This window comes from Kazachstania africana, chromosome 1 (assembly GCF_000304475.1).
Source record: "Kazachstania africana CBS 2517 chromosome 1, complete genome".
NCBI lineage: Eukaryota > Fungi > Ascomycota > Saccharomycetes > Saccharomycetales > Saccharomycetaceae > Kazachstania > Kazachstania africana.
In genome coordinates this window covers 1,213,213-1,240,933 of record NC_018940.1, presented here as the reverse complement: position 1 = coordinate 1,240,933, position 27,721 = coordinate 1,213,213, and the positions used below count along the sequence as shown (strand labels likewise).

General features: G+C 35.9%; 13 protein-coding genes across 13 annotated transcripts; 6 read left to right on the top strand and 7 right to left on the bottom strand.

Annotated features, from left to right (window-relative positions):
- Positions 1 to 1,356: 1,356 nt before the first annotated feature.
- On the top strand, positions 1,357 to 2,385 carry STP3 (Stp3p; the record flags this gene model as incomplete). The annotated part of the gene is made up of 1 exon (XM_003955133.1): positions 1,357 to 2,385. The coding sequence occupies one exon, from the start codon at positions 1,357 to 1,359 to the stop codon at positions 2,383 to 2,385; it is 1,029 nt and encodes a 342-aa protein (XP_003955182.1).
- A 163-nt stretch (positions 2,386 to 2,548) lies between these two features.
- PSY3 (Psy3p) lies at positions 2,549 to 3,249 on the bottom strand (the record flags this gene model as incomplete). Its single annotated transcript, XM_003955132.1, has 2 exons — positions 2,549 to 3,145; positions 3,208 to 3,249. The coding sequence occupies 2 exons, from the start codon at positions 3,247 to 3,249 to the stop codon at positions 2,549 to 2,551; spliced, it is 639 nt and encodes a 212-aa protein (XP_003955181.1).
- Positions 3,250 to 3,370: 121 nt separating this feature from the next.
- Positions 3,371 to 4,405, bottom strand: FBP1 (fructose 1,6-bisphosphate 1-phosphatase; the record flags this gene model as incomplete). Its single annotated transcript, XM_003955131.1, has 1 exon — positions 3,371 to 4,405. The coding sequence occupies one exon, from the start codon at positions 4,403 to 4,405 to the stop codon at positions 3,371 to 3,373; it is 1,035 nt and encodes a 344-aa protein (XP_003955180.1).
- Positions 4,406 to 5,485: 1,080 nt separating this feature from the next.
- SEC61 (translocon subunit SEC61) lies at positions 5,486 to 6,931 on the top strand (the record flags this gene model as incomplete). Its single annotated transcript, XM_003955130.1, has 1 exon — positions 5,486 to 6,931. The coding sequence occupies one exon, from the start codon at positions 5,486 to 5,488 to the stop codon at positions 6,929 to 6,931; it is 1,446 nt and encodes a 481-aa protein (XP_003955179.1).
- A 211-nt stretch (positions 6,932 to 7,142) lies between these two features.
- On the bottom strand, positions 7,143 to 8,063 carry KAFR0A06080 (KilA-N domain-containing protein; the record flags this gene model as incomplete). Its single annotated transcript, XM_003955129.1, has 1 exon — positions 7,143 to 8,063. One exon carries the CDS (start codon positions 8,061 to 8,063, stop codon positions 7,143 to 7,145), a length of 921 nt encoding a protein of 306 aa, XP_003955178.1.
- A 494-nt stretch (positions 8,064 to 8,557) lies between these two features.
- On the top strand, positions 8,558 to 9,805 carry CSR1 (Csr1p; the record flags this gene model as incomplete). The annotated part of the gene is made up of 1 exon (XM_003955128.1): positions 8,558 to 9,805. The coding sequence occupies one exon, from the start codon at positions 8,558 to 8,560 to the stop codon at positions 9,803 to 9,805; it is 1,248 nt and encodes a 415-aa protein (XP_003955177.1).
- A 153-nt stretch (positions 9,806 to 9,958) lies between these two features.
- Positions 9,959 to 12,160, top strand: CTF3 (Ctf3p; the record flags this gene model as incomplete). Its single annotated transcript, XM_003955127.1, has 1 exon — positions 9,959 to 12,160. One exon carries the CDS (start codon positions 9,959 to 9,961, stop codon positions 12,158 to 12,160), a length of 2,202 nt encoding a protein of 733 aa, XP_003955176.1.
- A 40-nt stretch (positions 12,161 to 12,200) lies between these two features.
- On the bottom strand, positions 12,201 to 14,924 carry NAM2 (leucine--tRNA ligase NAM2; the record flags this gene model as incomplete). Its single annotated transcript, XM_003955126.1, has 1 exon — positions 12,201 to 14,924. The coding sequence occupies one exon, from the start codon at positions 14,922 to 14,924 to the stop codon at positions 12,201 to 12,203; it is 2,724 nt and encodes a 907-aa protein (XP_003955175.1).
- A 462-nt stretch (positions 14,925 to 15,386) lies between these two features.
- On the top strand, positions 15,387 to 18,695 carry SMC6 (DNA repair protein SMC6; the record flags this gene model as incomplete). Its single annotated transcript, XM_003955125.1, has 1 exon — positions 15,387 to 18,695. One exon carries the CDS (start codon positions 15,387 to 15,389, stop codon positions 18,693 to 18,695), a length of 3,309 nt encoding a protein of 1,102 aa, XP_003955174.1.
- Positions 18,696 to 18,810: 115 nt separating this feature from the next.
- Positions 18,811 to 22,809, bottom strand: IKI3 (Elongator subunit IKI3; the record flags this gene model as incomplete). The annotated part of the gene is made up of 1 exon (XM_003955124.1): positions 18,811 to 22,809. One exon carries the CDS (start codon positions 22,807 to 22,809, stop codon positions 18,811 to 18,813), a length of 3,999 nt encoding a protein of 1,332 aa, XP_003955173.1.
- A 254-nt stretch (positions 22,810 to 23,063) lies between these two features.
- On the bottom strand, positions 23,064 to 23,447 carry SWC7 (Swc7p; the record flags this gene model as incomplete). Its single annotated transcript, XM_003955123.1, has 1 exon — positions 23,064 to 23,447. The coding sequence occupies one exon, from the start codon at positions 23,445 to 23,447 to the stop codon at positions 23,064 to 23,066; it is 384 nt and encodes a 127-aa protein (XP_003955172.1).
- A 189-nt stretch (positions 23,448 to 23,636) lies between these two features.
- On the top strand, positions 23,637 to 26,255 carry VAC14 (Vac14p; the record flags this gene model as incomplete). Its single annotated transcript, XM_003955122.1, has 1 exon — positions 23,637 to 26,255. One exon carries the CDS (start codon positions 23,637 to 23,639, stop codon positions 26,253 to 26,255), a length of 2,619 nt encoding a protein of 872 aa, XP_003955171.1.
- Positions 26,256 to 26,354: 99 nt separating this feature from the next.
- Positions 26,355 to 27,563, bottom strand: REH1 (Reh1p; the record flags this gene model as incomplete). The annotated part of the gene is made up of 1 exon (XM_003955121.1): positions 26,355 to 27,563. One exon carries the CDS (start codon positions 27,561 to 27,563, stop codon positions 26,355 to 26,357), a length of 1,209 nt encoding a protein of 402 aa, XP_003955170.1.
- Between the last annotated feature and the right edge of the window lie 158 nt (positions 27,564 to 27,721).

The following is a 27,721-nucleotide window of genomic DNA, read 5'->3' as shown; positions in this document are numbered from 1 at the left end:
TTCTAGAAAAGAGGATAAGAAAAGCCGCGTTTGTTGCTGCATCAATCGCCGTCAGCATATCTTCTTTATGGGATAATAAACGGTTGGTGGTGGTAGCTTTCCATTTTGACAGCGGCGAATGCGCAAGTGGGAAAACTCCCCGCGGATCCCTCAGCCGCTTCCATGGGATAATCCATGAAGGAAGAAGAAGATATTACTGTGCAGACTTCTGAAATTTATCCGCGGATAGTTGACAGCTAGTGGTGGCACACAGCAAGTAATCGCATCTAAGCTTATCCGCCGGCGTGAGCACAGCAGCGATCAAATAACATTAGTAATGTGAAGCAGTTTCTTGACAGACGGCAATAACAACTAACCGGAAGATTAAGAATTTTTTTTTTCATATACGCCAGCGCAAGTAACTGCCGCCGTGCAGCTTGAACTGATTGCAACATTCATTGAGTGCCTACTAATATATCTCGAAAGGAATAAGGAAATAAAGAAATATCGTTACTTCCTCCATTCTTTTGGTGACTCTCAGTATCACTAACTAACCGTGTAGAAAGGATTCTTGAAACTTCACCAGAGTAACAGTAACAGTAGTAACACATACGCTCGCTTCACAAAGTCCCATAAGAAATCCCTGCACTGTCTGCCCCATCTCTCTCTTCGAATCAAATAAATTAAATCAGCCGGATCTCGGATACTTTAAACTTCCTGTAGAAGCGAGACTTTTTTTTTCTTCTTGCATAATTTATTCATATTTTTTTTTTTTTTTCGTTTCTTACGATTCTCCAGTACCTGATGGGATGGGGGACTTGTCAATTAACTTACCATTTCTACTATCACTTCACGGCTACTGTCTTTTTAATCCAGTATTTTCTGTTCGAATACTCATGATTCAATTCATTTAATGTCTCAAGCAAGCTTTTTTCCTTTCCTTTCTTTTTGAGACATTTTTTTATTACCTCTACCGTACGGTTTATACTACATACACACACACACACATATATATATATATATATACATGCACTTATGCCGTATCTTATTTAATGGCATAGCCACTTGCTTACTTTAAACCCCTGGTTACTTAATATCACATCTTTTTAAATACTGCGCTATACGGCCATTATTTCTGCTAAGTAGTACTGTGTGTCGTCGTCTCTCAATATAAAAAAGATCCCCGTTTTCTTTTTTCCCACTACCAAAAAAAAAAATCAAACTTAACAAGTTTGAAAAAACAATATATATACTACAATGTTACCTTTACCACTGCCAAGATCAGTGTCAACATCAATACCGAAAAAACCATCGTCGTTCATTAATACGGATTTCAATAGTAATTACGACAAAAATAATAAACTGTTACCCACTATAATGAATGACAATCATCTGACTAGTCCGCTTTCATCTTCTGATAATAACTTTTATACTTCAATAGTGGATTCAAATCATCAACAATCATCAAACAACAATAATAGTAATAATAATAATAATAATAATAATAATAATAATAACAACAACAACAGTAACAATAATAACGACCACATCACATCACCGACTTCATCCTCTTCTTCATCAAGTTCGATCTCCTTGGATAAATATCATGAACCTTCATCCATGGAAAAATTGCATAATAAATTATCTTTAAATTCAAATACTGCTAATAATAGTATATCTTTACCACCAATATCCTCATTTGATAATTTAGTAAGAGCCGCTGAAAAACAATACAAAAATAGTAACAGTACTACAACGAAAAATAATACTAATACTATGATATCGACTACCACTTCAAGTAGTAGATCAAATAGTGATACAAACATTTCAATGTCATTTCAAGATTTAGCTTCCTCTGCAAATAACAAGAAAATATCAAAACCAAGAAAGAAAAAGCAATGTCCCATTTGTAATAATTTTTACGCAAATTTATCAACTCATAAATCAACACATCTAACACCAGAAGATAGACCACATAGATGTCCCGTTTGTGAAAGAGGCTTTGCTAGAAATAATGATCTTATTAGACACAAAAAAAGACATTGGAAAGATGAAATTAATGTCGCTGGTGAACATGATCAATTGAAATCTTTACATCAAATTAAAGGGACTTTTAAATGTCCTTATAACTCCACCTTGATTCAACTCGATATGGAAATTTATCCATTCAAATCAAAATCTCTGAATTTTGAAACTTCAAATTGTCATCAAACTGGTATCTTCTCTCGTTGTGACACTTTCAAAAATCATTTAAAAGCTTTACATTTCGAATATCCTCCAGGAACAAAGAAAAAAGATAGAAACGTCGTAAGTGGAAGATGTAAACATTGTGGTTTGAAATTCGATAATGTTGAAGTTTGGCTAAGTGACCATGTCGGTAAAACTTGTGGGTACATTTATCATTAAACAATAAATCATCCATGAAAATAAAAAAACAACATATTACACATATTACTACTATCTGTTATTATTACTTTATATATTATATATACATCCTTTTTTTCTCTCCCCACCCTCCCATCTCATGAATTAATGACATTACTTTTAACGTTTATAAACATTTTCTTCCTCATTTTAATCTTCTTGATATCTCTCCAGTCTCTCTTAGCAGTATCGTATCCATTTCTAATAGATAATTCATCGGTAGTAAAGTTGGATACTTCAAATTCAAATTTTTCATCCTTTGAAAATTCTCAATCCCTTCATAATATTCTAATCCATAACTAGTACTCAGTATGAAACATCCAAAATTGATTTGAATCAATTTCAATATCTTTATCAATATAACAATCGATTTATTATTTAAATTACCAATATACGACAAGTTATCAATCATTATACCTTCAACGGTATCCATAGATATTCCATACTCTGATAATGTTGCCAATGGTGAGTCGTTAAATTTGGTTAAAAAATTAATCAATTCATTGAAAGTGTAAATCGAATTTATAACGTTAAATTTATCATCTTGCCAAATTGATATTATATCAATTATAATTATATGTTCAAAATTATTGGAAACTAACTGCTCTTTAAACTTAGATTTTCGAAAACTGTGCTCAATTAAATGTAGCGATTGTGATTCATTATTATTTATTGTAATATCATTACTATTATTAATATTTAAACCTTCCAGATTTATCGCGTTTCTCTTAGGTTTTAAGAACTATTACTCTTCTATTAGTAAATAATTATACTAATCCGTATTCTTCACTATTTTAAACATACGTTTGACAGTGGGTATATTCTACAGTTGGCCAATACATCCATTGCAATGCGTGGTGTGCATTTTTTTTTATTTAAGAAATTTCAAAAATGCGGAAAGACTTATATATATATATAATATATATATATATATATGTATTTTACTCTTTAAATATGCAGAGATAAATCATAATTTTCCAATATGTTTCAAATATTTGTCAACGTCATCAGCTGAACCTATCCAGATGGATGATTTGTCATGAATATGTTCTGCTTGTAGATCTAAAATCCGTACACCTTGGTCGTTAACCGCTTTGCCTCCGGCATGTTCGACTAAGAATGCCATGGGGAATGCCTCATAAAGTAATCTTAATTTACCATTAGGATTTTTACGATCACTTGGATAAGCAAATAATCCACCATATAAAAATGTTCTATGCATATCCGCTACCATGGAACCTATATACCTTGATGAAAATGGCTTTCCACCAGTTTCTTGATCTGGTGTTTTCAATTTTTGAACAAAAGTTACAATTGAGTCATCCCAATAGTATGAATTCCCTTCATTGATTGAATAGATCAGGTTATGGCTTGGTATTTTCAGATTTGGATATGTTAGGATAAATTCACCTAAATTGTTATCCAACGTAAAACCATCAATTTCATCACCCATACAGAGCATTAGGTGCGTCGAGGAACCATACATTGCGTAGCATGCACCTACCATTTCCTTACCACATCTTAAGACGTCAGTTGTAGAGCCATCAGAATTTGGTAATAATCTAAAGATTGATACAATGGTACCTACCGAGACACCCGCATCTAAATTTGAAGAACCATCAATTGGATCGCAACAGATCGCATACTTAGGCTCATTTTCATCGAAATAGATTAAATTTTCTTGTTCTTCTGAAACAAGAATTTTAACGATAGAGGATGATTTCATTGCATTAATGAAAATTTCATCCCCAAGTACGTCTAATTTCTTTTGTTGATCACCAGTTGAATTTATATCGCCTGTGAGACCAATTAAATTAACTAATTCAGCTTTTCTTATTGTCTGTGATATAAATTTAAATGCAAATTGTAATGCATTTAAAACCAAAGAGAAATCTCCCTTAGCTTTTGGATGCTGCTTTTGAGATTCTATTATAAATCTTGGTAATGTGATGATATCTGTATTAATTGATTCATCTACTTTACTGTTAGTTACTGCTGGCATGTATTTTTTTTTTTAATTAAAAATTTGTTATAGTGTTAAAGTGTCTTGTCGTGGGAGGAATGAAAGAGACGAAGCAAAATAAGACTTAACATAAGAGTCACTTACAGTATCCAATTGTTTCATCCCTTTTATATGCGAGTTCCCAGTTACCAACGATCAGCGGCTAATCATAATTTCAAATTAACTAATCAAATGTTTGCTTCCATGCAATCCAATTAGCCCATTTCTCCCACTGAGCCGGATGGAGAACTAAGACGATGCTGCAGCCAAAAACCACTCAGTTGCCTCAAACTTGCGTAGCTGTACGGCGGAATGTGTATAGCCGCTACGCAAGCAAGTTTTATTCATTTGATTAATTTGCTTTGTTCCTGCTGAGATGCGCCTCTTCTCGGTCTAACGGGGAACCATGAATGACTGGGCGTGATGGGTGGGTGAGACTTCCAAAATGCAAGAATTTGTCCGACGGAGAATCCCTGGGAAAATTTGATAAATTGCTTTGCTTTTTGATAAATTTTTTTCAGCATGTACTCTGCAAAAATAATTGGTGATTGGCTTGGCCTCCATGACTTAAAAGCCGTACATGCAAGTCTTTTGTTTTTTTTTTTTTTTTTAAAAAACTAGTCACGTGAAAGTCATAGTACACGACAAATTTGTATACCACGTGAAAAGCATGTGATATTGCCACCCTCGTTGTCTCCCCTGTTTTTATTCTGTTTTTTACCCTTCCTTCTCTTGCTTCTTCTTCGCCTTTCGCACATTCGTCCACTCTTTTCTACCGCGCGTTCTTCAAGAGATTTCCCTTCGTTGGCAGATTTATCATCCCAAATTGTTTTTTTTTTTCCACAAGTTCCTTCTTACGTGTTCTCAAGGCAAAGAAAAAAAGTCACATAGTCTGGTCAATCTGTATGCTGGGCTATTTTCAAAACTCTTGTTATCCATTGACACGTATTCCATATACATCATATACTTAATAAAAGGACCTCGCTTCTGTATCATTTCGTAAACTGATATTTTATTACACTCTCTGTCCTCAATCCCCCCCACTAAGAGTGATCTAAGAATCCTTCCTCTACACAAAATATGTCATCTTCAGGTCGTTTCCTAGACACATTTAAACCACTTCAATCACTTCTACCTGAAGTTATTGCTCCAGAAAGAAAAGTCCCATATAATCAAAAATTGATTTGGACTGGTGTCTCTCTATTAATCTTCCTAATCTTAGGTCAAATCCCTCTTTATGGCATCGTCTCTAGTGAAACTTCTGATCCATTATATTGGTTACGTGCAATGTTAGCATCCAATCGTGGTACTCTAATGGAACTCGGTGTCTCCCCAATTATAACTTCCTCCATGATTTTACAATTCTTACAAGGTACTCAATTGATTTCAATTGAATTAACAAACAAAAATGACAGAGAATTGTATCAAGTTGTTCAAAAATGTTGTGCTATCGTTTTAACTTTCGGTCAAGCTTTAGTTGTCGTCTTAACAGGTAACTATGGTAGACCAAGCGATTTAGGTATTGCTATCTCTTTATTATTAATCTTTCAACTAATGTTTGCCTCATTTATCGTCTTATTATTAGATGAATTACTTTCAAAAGGTTACGGTCTAAATTCTGGTATTTCCTTATTTACTGCAACTAATATTGCCGAACAAATCTTCTGGAAAGCTTTTGCTCCAACTACTATTAATATTGGTCGTGGTAAAGAATTCGAAGGTGCAGTTATCGCTTTTATTCATTTATTAGCTGTCAGAAAAGACAAGAAGAGAGCTTTAGTTGAAGCTTTCTACAGAGATAACTTACCAAATATGACTCAAGTCATCTCTACCCTCTGTGTCTTCTTCTTTATCCTATATTTACAAGGTTTCAATTACCAAATCCCAATTAGATCCACTAAAGTTAGAGGTCAAATCGGTGCTTACCCAATCAAACTATTCTATACTTCTAACACTCCAATCATGTTACAAAATGCTTTATCTTCAAACCTTTTCTTAATTTCTCAAATCCTTTACCAAAAATTCCCAAGCAATCCAATCATTAGATTATTAGGTGTATGGGGTATAAGACCAGGTACTCAAGGTCCACAAGTCGCCTTATCCGGTCTATCTTACTACATTCAACCAATTTATTCAATTAAAGAATTATTATTGGACCCAATCAAGACTTTAATTTACGTTACGTTCGTCATCGCTACTTGTGCTCTATTCTCAAAGACTTGGATTGAAATCTCAGGTACTTCTCCACGTGATGTCGCTAAACAATTTAAAGATCAAGGTATGGTCATTAACGGTAAGAGAGAAACTAATGTTTACAAAGAATTGAAAAAGGTCATCCCAACCGCTGCTGCCTTTGGTGGTGCTACCATTGGTGCTTTATCAATCTTTTCTGATTTATTAGGTACTTTAGGTTCAGGTGCATCTATCTTAATGGCAACCACTACCATTTACGGTATTTATGAAATTGCCGCTAAGGAAGGTGGATTTTCAAAGAATTTAGTTCCAGGTTTCTCCGAACTTATGTAAGCAAAGAAAAGAAATTAACTATATGAAATCTTGAAATTTCTCTACTGTAAAATACATTATATTTTCACATCATTTTTATATATTGTATATCATTGTTTCTATAAGAAAAAAAAATATTAACCCATCATCTTTATTTTAGTAAGTATTTCTATTTTCTATAATAGATCTATATAGAATTACTAACGAAATGATTTACACCATGCGGCTGACTTTACTTTGAGTCGCAAATTCTATTATTAGAAGTCTTAGCAATGACAATTTCATCAACTCTTCGTCGTCTGGCAAATTGTAAATATGTCAATAATACACATTTTTTCAACCTTTCATTTAAACTATCCTCATATTTCAAATTTTTCTGAGTTTCACTATTTGCCATTAGAAGAAGTTTATTCCATTGATTGAACTCTATTTTATTCTTGTACCTTGACATTAATTTGTCCCTGCGTGATTTTAAGCCATTAAGTTGGTCTGTAGTTATTGTATTTATAGATTTACCCTTCATCAAATTATATTCAATTTGTTCCATTATACCATATAATCTTTTAGTATCTGTGAATTTACGCCCTTCCTTCAAAATGTTAAGAATTTGTCGTATCTTGAACTTTATTGAATTTTCTGTTATGTGACCATTTTGATCAGTTGTAATTGAAGATGGAAATTGGATATTGTTAGCTACAGAAATCTGGCGTTGGGAGGAGATTTTTAGCTCACTAACTGTATCACGCTTCGAGATTGTCTCCAATGAATTACCACATTCTGTTCCAGCATGATTATTTTCTACGTCATGCAAAGTGGTTTCAACATGAACAAATTCCAACAGAGGCAACAAATCATTTATTACTTCGAATTTTACAGCTAATTCTTTAGCAACTTCTAACGGTACCCACGTGCCTTGGTACTTACCAGATCCACCTTGTATCTTCTCGTATGCTTTCCCAGCCTTGATTACCTCCTTCTCCAACAATCTCAACCGCTTGGATTTGTTGAAGTTTGCAATTTTCAAAACATGCGTGGCATTGACCCAATTATCGATCCTACGCTTCATTATCGAACCAGCCACGGGATGCAACAACTCGTAGACATCAATATTAGAGTACTTGCCAACCTTTATAACCGCATCAATGTCTACCATGAGTGATTCATCACTTACGGTATTATGTTCATTGAGCTCTGGTAACTACTGGTTACATATGAAGAAAAAAGTCGAGAGGGCAGGAAGAAAGCTCGACATCCGCAGAGGATATTCTCAAAGCCTTTCTGGTGAAAAATATTCGCCTGGTAGAGTCGGGTAATTTAGGTATATAACAGCAAATTTAGTGAATTTTACAGATGAAAGCAACATCAAAAGGCTGTCCTTTATAAAATCCTGACCAACCATAAAACGCAGCAATGGTTCATGCGGTGTTAATTTGAGACTTTTCCATGCATTCATCATTTATTTTATTACAGGTTTACATACGATTTCAACAAACGGAATTTCGTTCAATTTTCCGTTAATGAACGAAAAAGTCCAAGTGGTCAAGATCAATCAGCTTATTCAAAAACAGCTATAAACCTCGAATTTCTTAGACGTGTCGCATCATTGATTATTCTGTATCCCACTAAGTAAAAATGAATGAAAAGCAAATGGATGGGGGACAACTTCAGCAAACTCCAAACTATAACGATATCACTAAGGAAAAAGAAAGAGCTCTGAAGCAAGTCTGGACCTACTTGTTGCATTCCTGGAACGTTGAAGTAGATGGGACAAAGGCTTTCAAAGAAGAAGAGAAAGAAAAAAGGGTGGATGACAACAAGAAGAAATCTTCTTCTATTTTTGGTAGATGGTCTAGTTCTTCCACACAATTACAAAAGGATGATTCTGACAATAGCACTGCTGGGAAATATTGTAAAGGGATGGTTCATCCCTCGATGGCAGAATTAGACTCAACTCACTCTGAGAATGAATTTTGGAATATGCTTAGAGTAGATCATCCAGATTCCATGATATATAGATTTTCCAGAGCAAGAAAATATGACTCTTCAAAGGCAACAAGGATGCTGGCTCATACTTTAAAGTTCCGTGAAAAACATCAATTGAACGCCTTACTTAATGGCGGTGAATATAGTGCATTTAAGGATGGCGGTAAAGAACCTGGATTAATCAAAAATTTGGAACTACAAAAAGCTATTATTTTTGGATACGACGTCCAGAATAGACCGTACATCATTGTCAGACCTAGATATCACTATTCTTCGGATCAAACAGAGGCTGAACTGGAAAAATTTGCACTTTTGGTTATAGAACTTTCAAGACTCTTCATGAAATTGGACTCAATCTCGATTTTGTTCGATTTAACTGGATTCAGTCTGTCCAATATGGATTATGCTCCTGTCAAGTTTCTAATTACTTGTTTTGAAGCGCATTATCCCGAATGTTTAGGCCATTTATATATACACAAGGCGCCATGGTTATTCAATCCAGTTTGGAATATTATAAAAAATTGGTTAGATCCAGTGGTTGCCTCAAAAATTGTTTTCACGAAAAACATCAATGAGCTTAGTAAATATATCAATACTGAGCAACTTCCAAGATATTTAGATGGTGAAAAAGAATTTGATTTTGAAAATTACATTGCTCCAGATGGCTCCTTTGATTCAAAGCTCAATGACCTAACGACTCGTGATAATGTTATCACTAAAAGAAAACAAATCATCGAGGAATACAAACTATTGACAGTACAATGGATTGAAAGTGAAAATGATGAAAGCTCTAAGAGATTCTGGCAAGAAAGGATAACTTTGGGCGAAAAGCTGTATCAAAATTATTCAGAATTGGACCCTTACATCAGATCAAGATCTACTTACGATATTAATGGCTCTCTGAAAGTTTAGATTAAATAAATATCAATGTGCATATATATATAGATACATGATAATTATATTATTTTCATGCAAAAGCTTTTTCGCGCGATTATTTGTATGGTAAATATAAGACTGAGTAAACAAAAAAAATCTGGGTCGATACTTTTGGCGATGCTGGTAGCGATGCCCATAACATTTAATGAAGCGCTAACTAAGCTACTCAACTCTGAAGCGACAACAGATCAATGGCAAGTGAAACAATACTTGCAAAAAATACGCTCACATACGGCAAAACATGGTGTTTCATCTAATCAAATACTTCTCTTAATTCGTTATGTCTGTCAAACCACTGTTATTTCCGAAGATGTTAAATTAGATATAATTGGTAATTGCCTAATACCAAATGACTATATGAATTATGATATTATTGAGGAAATTCTTTCCCATTTGGGTTCTCCTACCATATTTTCGCCACACAAAATACGGCCATCTAAAAATGTTCAGATCTCCTTATGCAGATGGCTGGTTCATGTGTTTCTTCTCTTACCAAAAACAGCCAATGACGAGTGCTTATCGACTTTAATTCACCTTTGGAAGTTCGATTATATTCAAACGTGGATATCGTATCTTATAATATGGTATACTGAGCGTTCAAAACAAATTAAACAATGGAGGATAAAACTACTGGTCAAAACTGCAAAGAAACCAGGTTATACCAACGCCGCAGCAAACGCTTCTCTGATTTTGAAAAGGTATATGAGCATTGTGGGGACATCGGAGAAAATTTCACGTTTAATATCTCAGCTAACTTATAAAACAGAAGATTTGAAGTCTTTACAAAATCTGCAATTTGACAAGGTATTCATAGGCAAACTAGAAAAGGTGCTAATACAAGAAGCACCAAATAGATTTTCAAAATATATCATAGAAGACAAGCTAGAGTTGTTTATTGCACAATTGCGAGATTCTGACATCGACCCAAGAAAGCTGAACTTTAGATCTAACGTACCTGAAGATACCTCAAATCTTTACAATATTTATACGCTTCATCAATTATATCAAAATTGGTCTGATATCAGGCTGCCTAAAAATGTAGAACCATTATTTCCTCTATCAAGACATAACATAATTCAATTCTATCCTTTGGCATTATACAGGGAAAACTTGAGCAGCGGAAATAAAAATTTTGAGGAATTTTGGTCTCAGATGTACAACTGGCTCCTGATTAATCTCCGAAATTGTTTCCAAAAGAAGCTGACAACATCAACAGAAAGAAATATTTTATTCTATAACATTATTAAGAACTGTCAAGTGTTTAGCGTATTTGTTCCCAGAATATTGAATGATTTCCTCACCTTAGAAAATTTCCTCGCTGACACAAACCTATTCGTTGCTTTATGTGAAAGGCTTTTCCCTTTGGTCATACCACCAAACGATCTACCAGATTTCAGAAACAGGTTACTGAAAATTTTAGCGATATGTCACCTCAGTAAAACAGCAAAGGGAGATCAATCTTTTTGCTCGAATACGAGGACATTTCCTGCTGTTTGCCATTCAATGATAAGGATGTTTGAAAATTGGATAACCCAGTATGCTGATAGGACTGATATTATAGAATTTTCGTTGGACCTATTGAACGATCTACGTAAGCTCTTACTAGCGAATTTAAAACATTCGCAGGACGATAGAAATGTCTCCATTTGTCTAATGATTTTATTGAACGTTCTCTCATCTGTTTCGTACAAGCATGAAAGAGATACCACCGCATATTCCAACTTTTTGGAGAAACTAATTTTGAAGAATTATACCGTAAATAAGTTGATTACTTTCGACGATCCAATTTTAATGGATGCCTGTTGTAAGTATCTTATTGGCATTAAAAATTTGCTGCTCGATAGGCCTGCGACGGATATATACGTTCAATTACAAAATCAATATATCATGGACACCACCAACTATCTTTGGAGAAACAAGATTATTAGTTCAAGAAAATTTTTCAACATTCCTTCTGATTTCATAAAGGCTTTCTCTGAAAATCTACTCTCTCAAACACCTAATTTGAAACCAAAATCCATATATTCAATCACGGGTATTTCAGCTTTCTCGTATGTGACACTAGTTGCCGAACGAACTTTAGAAGAAAGGTACCACACAAATATACAATATCATGAGCTACTTACTGAGGAGGGATTCAAAAGGTTTTCAGAATTGATTGCAGAACGGGCTGATGGTACTTCAAACGTATGGATTCCAAATGTTGAAACGTTCACAGATTTGAAAACTGAGCTGGTGAAACAACTCAAAAAAATGGCTCCCTATGGTAATACTGCATTGTTTCTATTTACATATCTCAAGAGCTTATCAAAATATAAAGATAGCTCGTAATTATATTGATATTTACTATATACAAGGTGTTCATTATATCCTAAAAGTAAATCTTCCTCTCGTCTTGTTTTGGCATCTTCTTCTTTTTGAAAACAAAACTAATGACATTATATTTCAATATCATTTTGTCATAAGTCCTATTTGCCAGATATTTTTTACCTTCCGTATCCAAGAGTAACCTCTCATAAACGTATTCTCTGCCTTTTTTAAAAAGGTCCTTTTCATCCGTGTATATGAACTTCACTCTCCCATTGATAACCACTTGGTAGTGCTTATACTTCCACTCCGTAACTTTCTCTATATGTGGCCATTCGTAGTGATTCCAATTTTTCAAACCACTTTGACTAGATTTTATTATTTCAGCAGCTTCCTCCGTTATAGATGGAACAATGGGATATAAGATGGAAATAAACTTTCTTAAATTTAGCATTAACAATTCTTTACTTACTTTTTCCTTGTTTTTGGCATTTTCTATTAGATTAGTGATTTTCATATAATCAGAAATGACAGTATTCAAGGATAGATATTTCTCAAAAGATTTTGTAACAGATCCCAAATATTTCTGCATATCATTATGAAACTTAACCTCTTCCTCATTCATATCCTCTGGGGTAGCAAAATCAGAGGTGAATGTACCAAAGGCACTAAAGTCCTGCGATAGCTTTATGACTCTCTGTAGCCAGCGCTCAACTCCAACAATTTTTTCCTCATCCCAGCGCAACACATCTTCAATAGGGCTTTGGAATAGAATATGCGCTCTTGTAGCGTCAGGACCGTGCATCGCAATGCAAGCATTTGGATCTGCACCATTATATTTAGATTTAGACATTTTTTCATACGAAATTAAAGGTGCCGCCCCTGTAGTCTTCATAATCACACCAGAATCTTTCTCTTCGACTTCTTCTGGTTTCAGAAATCTTCCAGTTTGAGGATCAACAAAGGTTTTTCCATGTACCATACCTTGCGTTACTAAATAATGAAAGGGCTCTGCATTAGTTTTAGACAGGTCGACGGCATTGATGGAGTTTAAAAACTTAGTAATGAACCGAGAATATAACAGATGTAAGACTGCATGTTCAACGCCACCAATATAGATATCCACTGGCATTCCCTCTGAAGCCTTTTCATAATTGAATGGCAAGGTGGAGTTATGAGGGTCTAAATATCTAAAATAATACCAAGAACTATCAATAAATGTATCCATGGTGTCTGTTTCCCTTCTTGCGTCACCTCCACAGGAGGGACATTTAGTATCTATAAATTCTGGTATTTTAGATAACGGGTTTCCACCCTTTCCAGATAATTCTTTCACGTCTGGAAGCAGCACAGGTAAATCCTTTTCAGGCACTGGAACGGCCCCACAGTTGTCGCAGTAAATAATTGGAATTGGTGCACCCCAGTACCTTTGTCTACTAATGAGCCAATCTCTTAACCTATATTTGACTTCAAAATTCCCTTGATTCTTAGATTTTAATAACGCCGTAATCTCATTTCTAGCTCTTTCAGTATACATTCCTGCAAAAGACCCTGCGACGCTTGTTAAAATACCTTCTGAAGACTCAAATGGCAACGAAATCTCCGACCCCACTTCCACACTGCCATCCATTATTTCAATAGGTTGTACGCATGAAATAATTGGCTCATTAGGCATATTTTTGTTCCAAAATGCAAAGTCTCTCTTATCATGAGCTGGAACACCCATCACAGCTGCTCCCACCTCCTTTTTGTCAGCATCGAAAGGCTCAACAACATAGGGTGCAACAAATATTGGAACTGCTTCTTTCGTTATAGGGTTGATAGCTTTAATTCCGGGAAGTAAGAATCCCTCCTTAGTATCTTCAGGCAGTGTTGGACATTTGCGTATGAATTCTTGCAATGCCTTCTCAGATTTTGTGAAATGTTGTGAAATTGGATGCTTCAACGACAGCACGACATATTGCACAGAAAAAATCGTTTCTGCTCTTGTCGTAGATACCCATATCGATGGCAAAAATTCTTCTGTCGTATCAAATTTAATATTAGCTCTTTCTGACTGACCAATCCAATTTCGTTGCATTGCCTTTACCTTACTAGGCCATTTCTTCAAATAATTTAAATCATTTCTCAATTCTTTAGAAAATTTGGTAATTCCCAAATACCATTGATTAAGAAGCTTTTTCTGTACTAATGCACCAGACCTCCAAGAACGCCCGTTAATATCAACTTGCTCGTTCGCAAGCACTGTTTTATCTACGGGATCCCAATTTATCTCACCTTCTTTCCTATATGCTAGCCCATTTTCGAACAGCTTTAAGAAAATCCATTGGGTAAATTTATAATATTCTGGATCGCAAGTAGTAATTTCTCTATCCCAGTCAAAATTTCCCAGCATATTATTCATTTGCTCTTTCATAGCCTTAATGTTAGTCCTAGTCCATGTATTAGGGTGTATGCCCCTTTCAATTGCAGCATTCTCAGCAGGTAGCCCAAATGCATCCCATCCCATGGGATGTATGACCTTATGGCCTCTCTGTCTGTAAAATCTATTCAATGAATCACTTATCACATAAACCCTTAAATGTCCCATGTGTAAATTACCAGAAGGGTATGGAAACATCGAGAGAATGTACATGCGTTCGGGCCTGTGACGGACCAAATTGATATTATCAATGGAAAGGGCAGGCCCATTGAGCGTTGTAGTTTTCCATTTCTCTCCTAACTTGATCAGTCTCTTAGAAAGTGCATTGATGCGACTCCTTGAGACCCCAGCACTCGGGGAAGCCATTACAGTACTTCAAAATACCTAAGCTTTATATTTTTGATTGTTTACAAGATTCCTCGAATCCGTATGACCTCTAAATACTATGGGAGATGCGACTTGAAGTTTTCAGATTAGATTTCGTGAACGTAGCTGTGTTCTATGTCGCTGATATAGTATGCTAATTAAATAAAAGAAGTGACCTATCTATTTCTTGCCGTCAGTATGTAGCCAATGCTATCCAAATCTTACAATTTTTGGGTGCCTTCTCGAGCTGGATTAATGTTGCTATGGCCACCTTCTATAGAAACCCACACATGGCTTTACACGTTATTTGTAAAACGCGCGTATTTTTTAGATGCAAATTTCACAGAGCATCGTGAATTAGTCAAAATATATAAACACTGCAAGGGCCTCGATTAGGTAGCATTATTGGCTAGAAGTTATACGGAATAGGCCTTGTATTAGTACCTTGTATTGGAAAGCTATATGTCAGCTACCACTATGCCCTTTAAAAGGCCTTTGAAAGAGGTGGAAGATGAATTACTGAACTTAGCTGCAGAAGAGGTGGACAAAGATAAACGACAAAAGCAAAAGAAAAGACGCCACAATTTTGCTCATATGACGCAGTACTCTAGTACTATGAATGAGAGAGATTTAGTAGAAGAGGGTAGCATCCAAGAAGAGTCGCCTTCTGGGTCTCTTAAAAAGGTTATTTTAAGAAATTTCATGTGTCATGAAAACTTTGAAATGGAGCTAGGCCCCAGACTAAATTTCATTGTTGGTAACAATGGTAGTGGAAAAAGTGCCATTTTAACAGCTATTGCTGTTGGATTAGGTGTCAAGGCAAGCGAGACAAATAGAGGTGTGTCTTTGAAAGATCTCATACGAGAAGGTAGCTATTCTGCAAAAATCACATTATATTTGGATAACAGTAGGATTGGCTCTTATAAATCAGATGTATATGGCGATACTATTATAATAGAAAGGACCTTGAAAAGGGATGGACCACCATCATTCAGTCTAAAGACGAAAGAAGGGGAAGAAATAAGTAGTAGGAAGAAGGACGTACAAAGCGTTCTTGACTACTTTTCTATTCCAATTAGTAATCCAATGTGTTTTCTTTCTCAAGATGCAGCAAGGTCATTTTTAACTGCAGGTTCCCCACATGATAAATATATGCAGTTTATGAAAGGGACGTTATTACAGAATATTGATGATGATTTGAATCATGCAAAGGTTATCCATAAGAATTCAGAAGAAAGTATGAAGTTACACCTTGAAAAATTGAGGGAGTTGAAGGCTGAATATGAAGATGCCAAAAAATTGATAAAGGAAATCAATCAAACTAGTACCTTAAACGAAAGAAAAATGCTTCTACAAGGGCGGTCACTGTGGATGGATATTGATCAAAATTATAAAGCTGTTGAAAAACTGAAAAATGATATGAAAACTTGCCAAACCAAAATAGAAAAACTTACAAATAAAGTAAATGAGAAAGAAAAAGGTATTGAAAAATATACAATTGATAATGAATCTGCACAGGCATTGATAGAAGAAAACGTTATAAACGTAAATAACAGGGAACAAGAACATCAACTGGCCAGAGAAGCCGTGAGAAATGTAAGAGCTGAGTTTGAAAAGAAGAAGGCCAATGAGGCTGAAGCTCAAAAAAATATTGAAAGTTGCAAAAAAAAGATAGAAGCTCTGGATAAAACTATTGCACATCTCGAGGAGAACTTTCGTAGGGAAATGGGTGGAGATAAAGATCAGCTAAGAGAAGAGCTAGCAGACCTGGAAATGCAGAATACAGAATTAAATACCCAAGTCAATGCATTGACGATAAATTTACAGGATGTACAAAACGAGGAAAGAGAAGTTGTCCAACAGCGACAAGCAGATGTGCAACAACTGGAAAGAAGCATTCAAAATCAAAAAATTCAAATTCAGAGAACTGTAGAAAGTAACAATAACTTTTTATCTAATTTTGATCCAAAAATGGAATATCTGTTAAAAGTTCTGAAACAAAGACAAAGGGAATTTGAGGTGCCGCCCATTGGGCCATTGGGCAATTATATCACAATAAAGAAAGACTTCTCCAAATGGACTCGGGCCATTCAAAAAGCTATATCATCTTCTCTAAGCTCTTTCGTTGTTGTTAGTCAAAAAGATCAAAGACTTTTGCGAGATATTGAGAGATCCTGCAATATGAGAGCAAATATCCCCGTCATCTCATATAAATTAAATGTCTTCAACTTCTCAGCGGGCAGAGCTAGATGCCAATATCCCACAATTGTAGATGCAATCGAGTTCGCTACTCCAGAATTAGAATGTTTACTTGTAGATATGAATAAGATCGAAAAGGTTGTCTTAATAGATGACTATAAAGAAGCTAGGAATTTTTTACGAGCCCGCCCTCAAAATGTAACCATGGCTCTATCACTTAGAGATCAAAGGACTGGTTTCCAGTTAACTGGTGGTTTTAGGTTAGATACAATTGTATATGAAGATAGAATAAAAATGAAAACCGGCACTGATGATGGAAGCAGTTATATGAGAGATTCCTTGAATCAAGAAATGGAGGAACTGCGTAATGTAAAAAATCAATATGATACTAAAATCTCTGAGAAACGTTCTCAGTTACGTGATATTGATAGGGAACTGAGTAACTTAAGACAGCAGATAAAACAAAATAACAGTAGAACTACCCTGTTAAGGATAAATATTGGTAAGGTTGTGGATACGGGTGTTTTAACATCAAAACAAGATGAGAGGAAAAACCAAGAGCAGGCAATTGCTGGTTATGAGGCTGCAATAGCTCTCCTCAAAACCAATCTAGAAGAAATCACTGGAAGGGCTTTGTCCATGAAAGAGAAATATGATGAAAGCAGAACTGCACTCAAGACGGCGAACGAAGAACTTCAGCAACTGAAAGAAAATGTCAATAATCGTGAATCCAGAATTGCAAGGTTTAAAGATGATATTAAGCAGTATAACGAAAAAGCTAATGCATATTCCGAAGCGATCAAAAGAATTGAAGTAAATATATCATCACTAGGGGAAGGTATAGAAAGTCAAGTAAGAAACGCTTCGAAGTTCTGCTCAAGGGAAGACGCAGATAAGGAGGATCTTCCAAACGACCAAGTGGCTATCAGAACTGAATTGGAGCAAATTACCAGACAAATCCGTAAGTGTGAACAAAATCTAGGCCTATCACAAGACAAAATTGTTGATCTCTTCAATCAGACAAGATCTAAGTATAAACAAGGACAAGAAAAATATGATCTTTTAAAGAGAGCCCTACACACGTTAAAGAGTTCGCTCGAGAAACGTTTAGAGGTCTTCAAAAATCGTAGGTATGTGACCTGCCTCGAAGCAAACCACAGCTTTATTGGCTCAATGAAGCGCAGAAATTTTAAAGGTATGTTAAAGTTTGATTTCCAGAAGGCCTTATTAGATATAAAAGCCTGTAGTAGAGATGATCCTGAAGAACGTGATGTTGACACTCTGTCTGGCGGTGAGAAGTCCTTTTCCCAGATGGCGCTCCTTCTAGCTACATGGGCGCCAATGCGGTCTAGAATTACTGCATTAGATGAATTCGACGTTTTCATGGATCAGGTTAATAGAAAGATTGGTACTGGCCTTATTGTGAAAACGCTAAAAGATAATGCGAGAACTCAGACCATTATCATTACTCCCCAAGATATAGGCAAAATTGCCCATATCGACAGCACCGGTGTTAATATTCATAGAATGAGAGATCCAGAAAGACAAAATAATTCCAACTATTTTAACTAGTATGTTATTTAGGAAGTTATATATGTGATTTGGAAAATTGGTATGGTTTTTTTCCTCTCTAACTTATATTCTTGAAAATTGTTATAATTTATAAAGTTACATAATACATGTGATTTCAAAAATCGATAACTTTGCTCTTGGGGAAGTCTTTTATTTCAGGTACAGGAATTTCAGGAACATAATACACTTCGCCATTTTCGTCTATTCTTTGTCTGTCTTTTTCACTTATGGTATAAATTTCCTTTACATTTTCCTTTAGTAGAGTTTGCACTTCAACAAAATTTTTCTGTATTTGGTAGGATTGCTCACGCATATTCCTTCTGCATAATCCTTCGATCAATCTTGTGGCATCTGGTTGTGTTTGATGTAATCTATCTATTAATCTACCGACAGATTGAACTAAATATTCTTCCTCATAGATAGTACCTTTTTTACCTCTGGCACGTTTACGCTCCTCGCGACGCTTATTCTTAGCAGTCCTTCTCGAGGCACCTGTTTTAGCGGTACCGCTTGTCTTACCTGTATATCTTGTGAAAAATGAGTCTCTTGTGGAAGTTTCCGATGGTGCAATCGAAACATCATCAGCCTGTTCAGCTTCCTGCCCATAAAAGGCATAAGGATCTTCCTCCTTCTTGGTACGCAGTTCTCTCAGTCTCCTTAGCTGGGAGTTCACTTGACCTTTACAGTCCGCAAGCAATTCAGCTATTGTACCAAAACCTTCGCCTAAACCTGCATCAACGATAGTTTCAATCAGTCCAGGTTTCTTGTGTGTTATAGCCACAAGAATAGCAGTATCATATTGATACGCTTTGCAGTAGAGTTCCATGGCAGCTTCAATATCTTTTAAATATTGTAATTGGAGATCTGCTGCATCAACGTATCTATGTTCGAAAGAGAGTGACGAAACTAGATCATCTGCTATAGTAGAAACGTCTTCTGAATACCTTTCAACAGCGATGGTCATAGCTTCACGCCATTTTTTGCCTAAAACATAAGCATCCATTGCAGCTTTGTAGTTTTTCAACATTTCGTATATAACACCAGCTTCAGCATATCCTTGTTTTGACAATAAATGTTTTGCAAAAATTTCATAGATGACATTTTGCTTGCCCTGTTCATACCGAAAGATTGCCAAGGCTGGTCTGTAAAGTTCATGTGTTTGCACATAATCGAGCAACTCATCAGATGCATCCTCCTCGTCTCCATCTAACTCAACTAAGTGACCCAAAGCACGTTCATAGTTCTTCAAATAATCGTCGATCATGAATTTCCTGCGTAATGGTTTACAGTCATGCAAAGTTTGTAAAAATGGTAAGTATTCTCTTGGGTCCATTTGAGATTTTTGAGCGACTAATAGGGCGAGCTTCACATCATATAAAGATAAGGCAACTTTGTATATTATGTTAACGTCCTGCAGGAAACATAAATAAGTGACACTAGCATCCTTTTCTTCCTTGTCTTCTTGTGAACTAATCAGCAATAAGGCATCTTCCAAATTTTGTGGATTTTGAGTTGCATAAGCTGTAATGATTGATTGCATATATTTCTTCTTGTACTCGTCATTACTTAGTAACACTTCTAAAACTGCATTACAAACCTTGTTTACCTTAGACTTGCTAGCATCAAAAAACTTCTTTTTAATATATTCTTGCATTTCTGTCAATGGAGCAGGCGAATAATCAAAAGATTCTGTAATTCCGCTATTCAATGTCTCCTTGTATTTTGTCTCTGTGACATCATCTTCCACCAGGCAGGAAATGAACAAGTTTAGATAGTCAACTCTATCAATCTGCTCAATGAATACGTTCAAATTTTCTAAAAATAGGTCAGGCGCGTAGTCATATAAAATGTCTAGATGAATTCTATGGGTACGGCAGATAATAAAAGCTTCCTTGTACTTCTTAGACAAAATATTTTTACGAACCTCAGATAGCACCATAATTCTTGGATAAATGGTTTCTAAATTACCACGTGGGGCTTGTAGAGTAACCGCAGCCTTAGATGGCATAGTGGAAACTAATATAGAACCTCTTTCAATAGCACGAACTCTTTCGTCCTCAACATTTGCTTCAACTGCAGGTAATGGCTTGAATTCGGTAGAATTCAAATGAACGAACTGAAGATAATGCTGAGCAGTTGTAAATAACAACAGGCTATCTGTTATTTCAAGGGAAGTGACCGCTGATGTCAACTGTGTTGCATTAGCAAAAAGCTTACCATTTGCTGTTATACCAAACGCGACCAATTCAGAACTCTCAGAGCCCCATTGATTTGAATCACCATGTGCAGTATTATGAACTCTTTTCACTCTGAAGTCACGCACAAGTTCTGGAAATTTTGTAATTTGGTTCAGCTGACCGTCAGTATCTAATTCAACAACAGTGCCATCACGGGTTTCATATACCAGATGGTTATAATCCAAAGAAGTTTTAAGAAGGACAATTTTATCATATGTTTCAACAATATTCAGGACGTGTGGTTGAGCTGGATCTTGTACGTCTATTAACGCAATTCTCGAAAGTGTTTCAGTATCTAATAAAATTCCAACAACAGAATCGTTAATGAAAGCTACTTGTCTTAGTGAGTCCAGTTCACTGGCAAATTCTGATTGTGGGAATTCACAAACAACAACAGGATGTTGACCTTTCTTCATATCAGTAAAACTGGAGACCGATGCTATAACCAGGTGATCTTTGGTAATGGCAGCGTATAACTCATTAGACAAACTACACGCAACATCAGTAACATTATCTGAAACTTGGAAATCTCTAAAGTAAATTGGTGGAGGTACGTTAGCTACAGCTAAAGGTGTGATGTTTACGATATTTCCATCGATAACCAAAGAAGTACCATTATCAAAAGGTTCTAGAGTTGGACCTTGAGTCATCTTGTATGCAAAATCTACCACATTGACTCTATTGTCGTTTCCGTAAAGTAATGTGAATTCCTTTTCTGGATGCCATTTAGCAAATTGGATATTATGGGAGTAAATTTCTTGTTTCAAGAACCAATGGTAATTTTTGGAAACCCATAATTGAATCCGATCAGGTAATACAAGTGTCAATATCTCAGAATTACTATTCCAGCATAAGTAATTCACTTTTTCATCCAGAGGTAAACGGGTATCAAATTCACCATGTCTCAACCCGTTTCTTTCGAAGAAGATGAGATCCAAAGAATTTTCTTCACCCATATTTGTTTTTCTCTGAATCGAAGCAATTTGAGAACCTTGAGGTTTCCATGACAGGTTATGTTCCATCCCATTTACTGGTTCAGAGGCACTATCTAATTTACCATCACGTGTGAATACCCTAAATGCTCTTCTACTTATAGTTTTGTCCTCATCATCTGGATCTTCCACTGTCTCGAGAGTAGAAATGGCAAAGTATTCACAATCGCCTCTCCAAGAGATACTAACCTCATAATTATCCATGTGTGTAACTTCACCACTGTCGACCATGTATGGCATTGTAGGGTCCCTTAATTCATTTCCTACCAACCCAGAGGCCTTTAAACTAGTCAATGCCTCTCTTTCCATTGCTCTTGTACCTTTTCCTCTAAATTGGGTTTCCTTCTTACCCCATCCGACAGTAACATGCTTAGAAATTTTCAAATCGTCAGTTTCCAAATGATATTCCGCGATAGGTTCAAATGATTTACTTAGTAGGACAACGTTACGATCTGTTGTAACCAGAGTTAGGGTTTCTTCATCGTACGACCATTCAGCTGCTTCGATCCCATTATCAATTGAACCGACAATTTCCACAAAAGTCTGTTGAGGGTCAAATGAAACAGCGTCATAAGTAGCACAGATGATATCACCCTGTTTGAAAATGAATATTAGTTGGTTAGTGTCGGCAAAATGCATGAATGATAATAACTTATCATCAAATGTTTCAATATTGAAGAGTGCTAGTATATTTTTGGAACCATTTTTCATGTATTGTTGGACTTCAATCAAACCAACATCCAATGCACCCAATACGCAGGTAATGCTATCGGTTACTGTATCAAATACAGTATCTAACAGAGTATAACTTAATGCTTGATTATCTTCATTTTCTGAGGGCAAAGGCTTAAACACACCCCTATTTAGTGTAATTAAATTACGCATATCCGCTTACCAGCAAATATATCTGTCAGACTATAAGCACGAATGTGTATTAAAAGTTAAATGGTACCTGATCTACCAAAAGGATACTTAAAGCCTATATAAAATCAGAGATGAGATGATATTCAATTACTAATTTTTCCATCTGCCAAAAAAAAAATTTCAACGTCTCCGTCGTTGACCATGACTTGCACAGCTCATCGCTTTTAAAAGTTGAAGACTGTTGGTTGGCTTCAGCAATGGGCGGGTTGGTTTGACTAGTTCTGCAGTTTTTGCAGCAACTCCTCTTTCAATTTGGGTAGTTGATTTTCTAGTTCCTCGATACGAAGATTGTAATAGTAATTTGCCAGGTCCAGTATGTCGACAGTCTCTTTGGAATGTTCTTCGTCTTCAGATGGGATGCCTTCACTAAACACATCTGCTGCTAGCGATTTGAGTCCTCGTAGTGTCATTGCTTCGATGTCAGGGGCATATAGTCTCGTAAGCTTGTGAGATTGGAAAGCATGCAGTATTTCATTGTCGATTATCGGATCCTTCCTGAGATCTTCCATATTAAGACCCACATCACGATGGCACAATATCTGTTGTCTTCGGAGTATAATTTGCAGTAGTAGTAATATAACGTTAGCGGGATATTTCATCTCTCTTTGCTCGCAATGCAAGATGTCTTAGTTGTCTTAACATGATGGTTGAATTATCGTGTTTCGTGAAATTACGCGTCACTTAAAAAATCACTTATATGTATTCGTTAAAACTGGTAACAAGACCAAGTTTAACATCTGATCTGCGGTATTAGTCAGACTGTCACTCATCTCTTACAACAGTATAATATGGATAAGACGATAGCAAAAGGTTTGAGTGATAAGTTATATGAAAAGAGAAAAGCGACTGCTTTGCAATTAGAAAAGTTAGTCAAGACATGTGTACAAGAAGGTGACTACACAAGAATCGATGGTATTATTGGAGAGCTATGTAGGGACTATGCTTATGCGTTACATCAGCCAATGGCGAGAAACGCTGGTCTCATGGGTTTAGCAGCTACTGCTATTGCACTAGGAACCAACGACGTTAGTAAGTACTTAAGAAGTATCTTACCCCCTGTTTTGGCATGTTTTGGTGACCAAAATGACCAGGTTAGATTCTATGCATGTGAGAGTTTGTATAACATTGCAAAGATTGCTAAAGGGGAAATATTGCTCCATTTCAACGAAATTTTCGATGTACTTTGTAAGATAAGTGCAGATACTGAAAACTCAGTGAGAGGTGCCGCTGAGCTTTTAGATAGATTGATCAAAGATATTGTAGCGGAAAGAGCATCTAATTACGTAGCGATAGTCAATAATGATCCACATGACGTTCCACTCGCTACTCGATCAGATTCGTTAACGGGTAATGTTTATCAAGAAAGTTATAAGCAAGACAATAATTTGGCATTTTCACTCCCAAAGTTTATACCCTTGCTGACAGAGAGGATATACGCAATAAATCCAGACACTAGAGTGTTTTTAGTGGATTGGATAAAGGTCTTATTGAATGCACCGGGACTTGAATTAATTTCCTTTTTACCGTCATTCTTAGGAGGACTATTCGTATTCCTGGGAGACTCTCACAAAGATGTAAGAAACGTTACACATGCATTAATTGACTTGCTTCTTCATGAAATTAAAAGAATATCTGCCTTAAAAGAAGAATTGAGGAAGCAACATAATGACCAGCTTAAACTTTTAGAAGAGAAAAATGAAGCACCGGCAAAAAAGGAAGATGGTATGCTAATTGCAGAGAAGAAAAAGTCATTAATATCTGCATTCGGAGAACTTTCTATGGAAAATACTCCAGTTGCTCAAGAAACTGTCAATTTCGATGCTGGCTCGCATCCTCCCAGTATAACTGCTGCTAGGGAAATGACTCTTAAAGAAGATTTACGAAACGGTGAAGAATATACACCTGGCCAAGATGTCCATTTGAATTTTCCAGAGATCATAAGAATTTTAGTAAATAATTTGACTTCATCAGAACCAGAAATACAGTCTTTATCCCTGCATTGGATGTCCTCCATACTAGCAATTTCACCTAATGATTTTTTGCCCTTCTTTCCGAAGATACTTTCTTCATTAATGAACCTATTAAGTGAGCCAAATACTCATATTACTGAGTTGGCCCAAACTGTAAATAAAAGACTCCTTCTTCTGTGCACTGAATATGTAAAATCAACTAAGGATAAACCAATTGCATATGGTTCCATTGTTAATAATTTGACCTTACAATTTTTTGATAGTAAGGTGGAAACTAAGATTGCATGTTTGGATTGGTTGTCTCTTATTTATAATAAAGCTCCAGATGAAATTCTGGAGCATAATGATAGTATGTTTTTGACTTTACTCAAATCCTTGTCGGATAAAGACTCGAAACTTATAGAAAAGGCAATGGGCTTCCTTAAGAGTTTATGTTCTGCTTCCAATGATAATTACCTGAGAAAGTTTTTAGAAGAATTTTTGAATTTATTGAGAAGAGACTCCCGACTATTAAAGGACAGGGCAAATAATATCGTGAGAAAGGTTTGTACCAGTCTACCTCCAGAAAGAGTTTTTAAGGTTATCTCTTCAATTTTATCTTCCTATGATGATATTACTTTTGTTAGGATGATGATTCAAATACTGAGTACAAATTTATTAATATCACCTGAAATGTTCTCTTTGAGAAGAAAGCTAAGATGTGCAGACGATATGATGTTCTTCAATTTATTATTCAAGTCATGGTGTCACAACCCTATATCTGTCATTTCATTATGTCTTGTATCTGAAAACTATGAATTAGCATACTCCGTCATACAGGCATACGCCAATTTTGACTTGAAACTAAATGATCTGCTCCAACTAGACGTTCTCGTTCAACTCTTTGAATCGCCTGTTTTCACAAGAATGAGATTGCAGCTATTAGAGCCTCAAAATCATCCTTTCCTGTACAAATGTTTATATGGGCTCTTAATGATATTGCCTCAGTCAAAAGCTTTTGACTCTTTAAACAAGAGGTTGACAAGTGTAAATATTTGGGCATCTCAACCGGTCTATCCGGGCACGTACCATAAAGCAAGAAACATATCGGGCTCATTGAGTGACCCAGACGTATCGCAAAGGTCAGTAAGTCAAAGCAAACTACATGTGCAAGAATTGATAGATTATTTTACCATGATAGTCTCTGCATCTGTCCCTGAAAGTGCGTACGTAAATTATACAGAGTCAGTTCTGCCATATTTTGGAAATACATACAATACACAGGAAGATTACAGTATCCAATCTGTGAATCCAGTAAAATCTCAATTTATTCCAGAGCTTGAGAAAAGCACGGAATCTGCCCAGTTCCTTGAGCAGCCAACTGATTCAGGATCAGCAAAATTTAGAACTTCCTCTCTACTAAGTAATGATCGAGAAATTACCGACAGTATCGGATAGAAATATAAGAAAGTCTATAAGCCAATTTTATTTCTTTGTTAAGTGGATTCGATGAAGGATTAATGCGTGCAATATATAGATATATATGTAATATGTAACTTATTGTAATAATTCATCTCTGTAATGAGCTTGAAAGTTGAGTCTTTTAGACTCCTTACGGAATTTATCATCAATGGCTCTCTTTTCAAGTTGCTGCATTTTCTTCATACCTTTTTTATATTGTTTCTCAGTAATACCACTAACCAATCTTCTGTCAGCCGAAGTGACAGCACTTCTATTTTCTGATTCTTCTGGTGGAGACGGTAAATTTTGCCTATAATATCTTTGTCCTGATCTATGGCCAATTCTTGCTCCAGAAGGTAGTGTCAATTCTAAACCCGTGTCATCAACGCTAACGGTTTCCTCATTATACTCATGAGGAACATCAAACTGAATTTTCTTTCCACCTTTGCCCGCTTTGGGTTTGCCTTCGGGTTCTTCTAATGAACTAAAATCGTAAAAAGGAGCAAATTGTTCCCTCTCTTCTTTAGTTTCATATGGCATCTTACAATGTCTCTTAGAATGCATGTGTGCCCTTATACTTTCCAAACTTGACCCTTCAAAGCCGCAACATAGACAACCGTGGTCAACTACAATTCTTTGGATCAAAAATTTTAGAAGTGCTTCTAAATCAACTAGATAAGTTCTTTCTGGAATGTATAGGCCATGATTATGGAACATATGCTTCACATTCCTTTCGATTTCTTTATTATCTAACCCACAATATATACACTGTGTGAGCTTGCAAGAGGGATCAAAATATCCATCCCCTTCTTCTTCAGACGGAACGTTCACTTCGAGATCGGAAGTATATGTAGAGTCGCTGGTAAACCCATAGTCAGATGCAGTATCCTCACCAAAATCGGTGTTAGTGTCCCTAGTTTCATTAGTCTTGACAGAAACTTGTGAACCTGTCGATTCTGCTGCAGAAATAGTTCTAACCAATTGGAACTCATCGTCTGTGACAATAGAATCGGTATCACTTACGATACCACGAAGGTTCGGCAATCCATTATGCTTCTTGGAATGTTTTTTATTGCTTAATGGTTTTAAGATAGCAAAACCAAACTCATCTACTTGATTCTCAGCTTGTTCCCTCTCAGAAATTTGCAACTTTTTGGCAAATTCATCAGCAGAAATTGGTGAAAGCTCGGCAACCCTTCTTTTCAGATTGTATCTGTGCCAATCTGTTTTCATGTGATATCTTTGCTGATCACTAGACTTGAATTGAATATTGCATGAATTGCAGGTAAAGATTACTGAGCTCATTTTTGTTCCCACTTCTGACGTTGGACAGTTTTTTCAATAAATAGTAACCTCAATACAATAGCCCTAAGACTATCCTACTTTCTTGATGGAACTTAATTTGGAGAAGATGAAACTATGAATGGGGGGGACATGTTAAATTTTGACGAAAAGAGTCGATG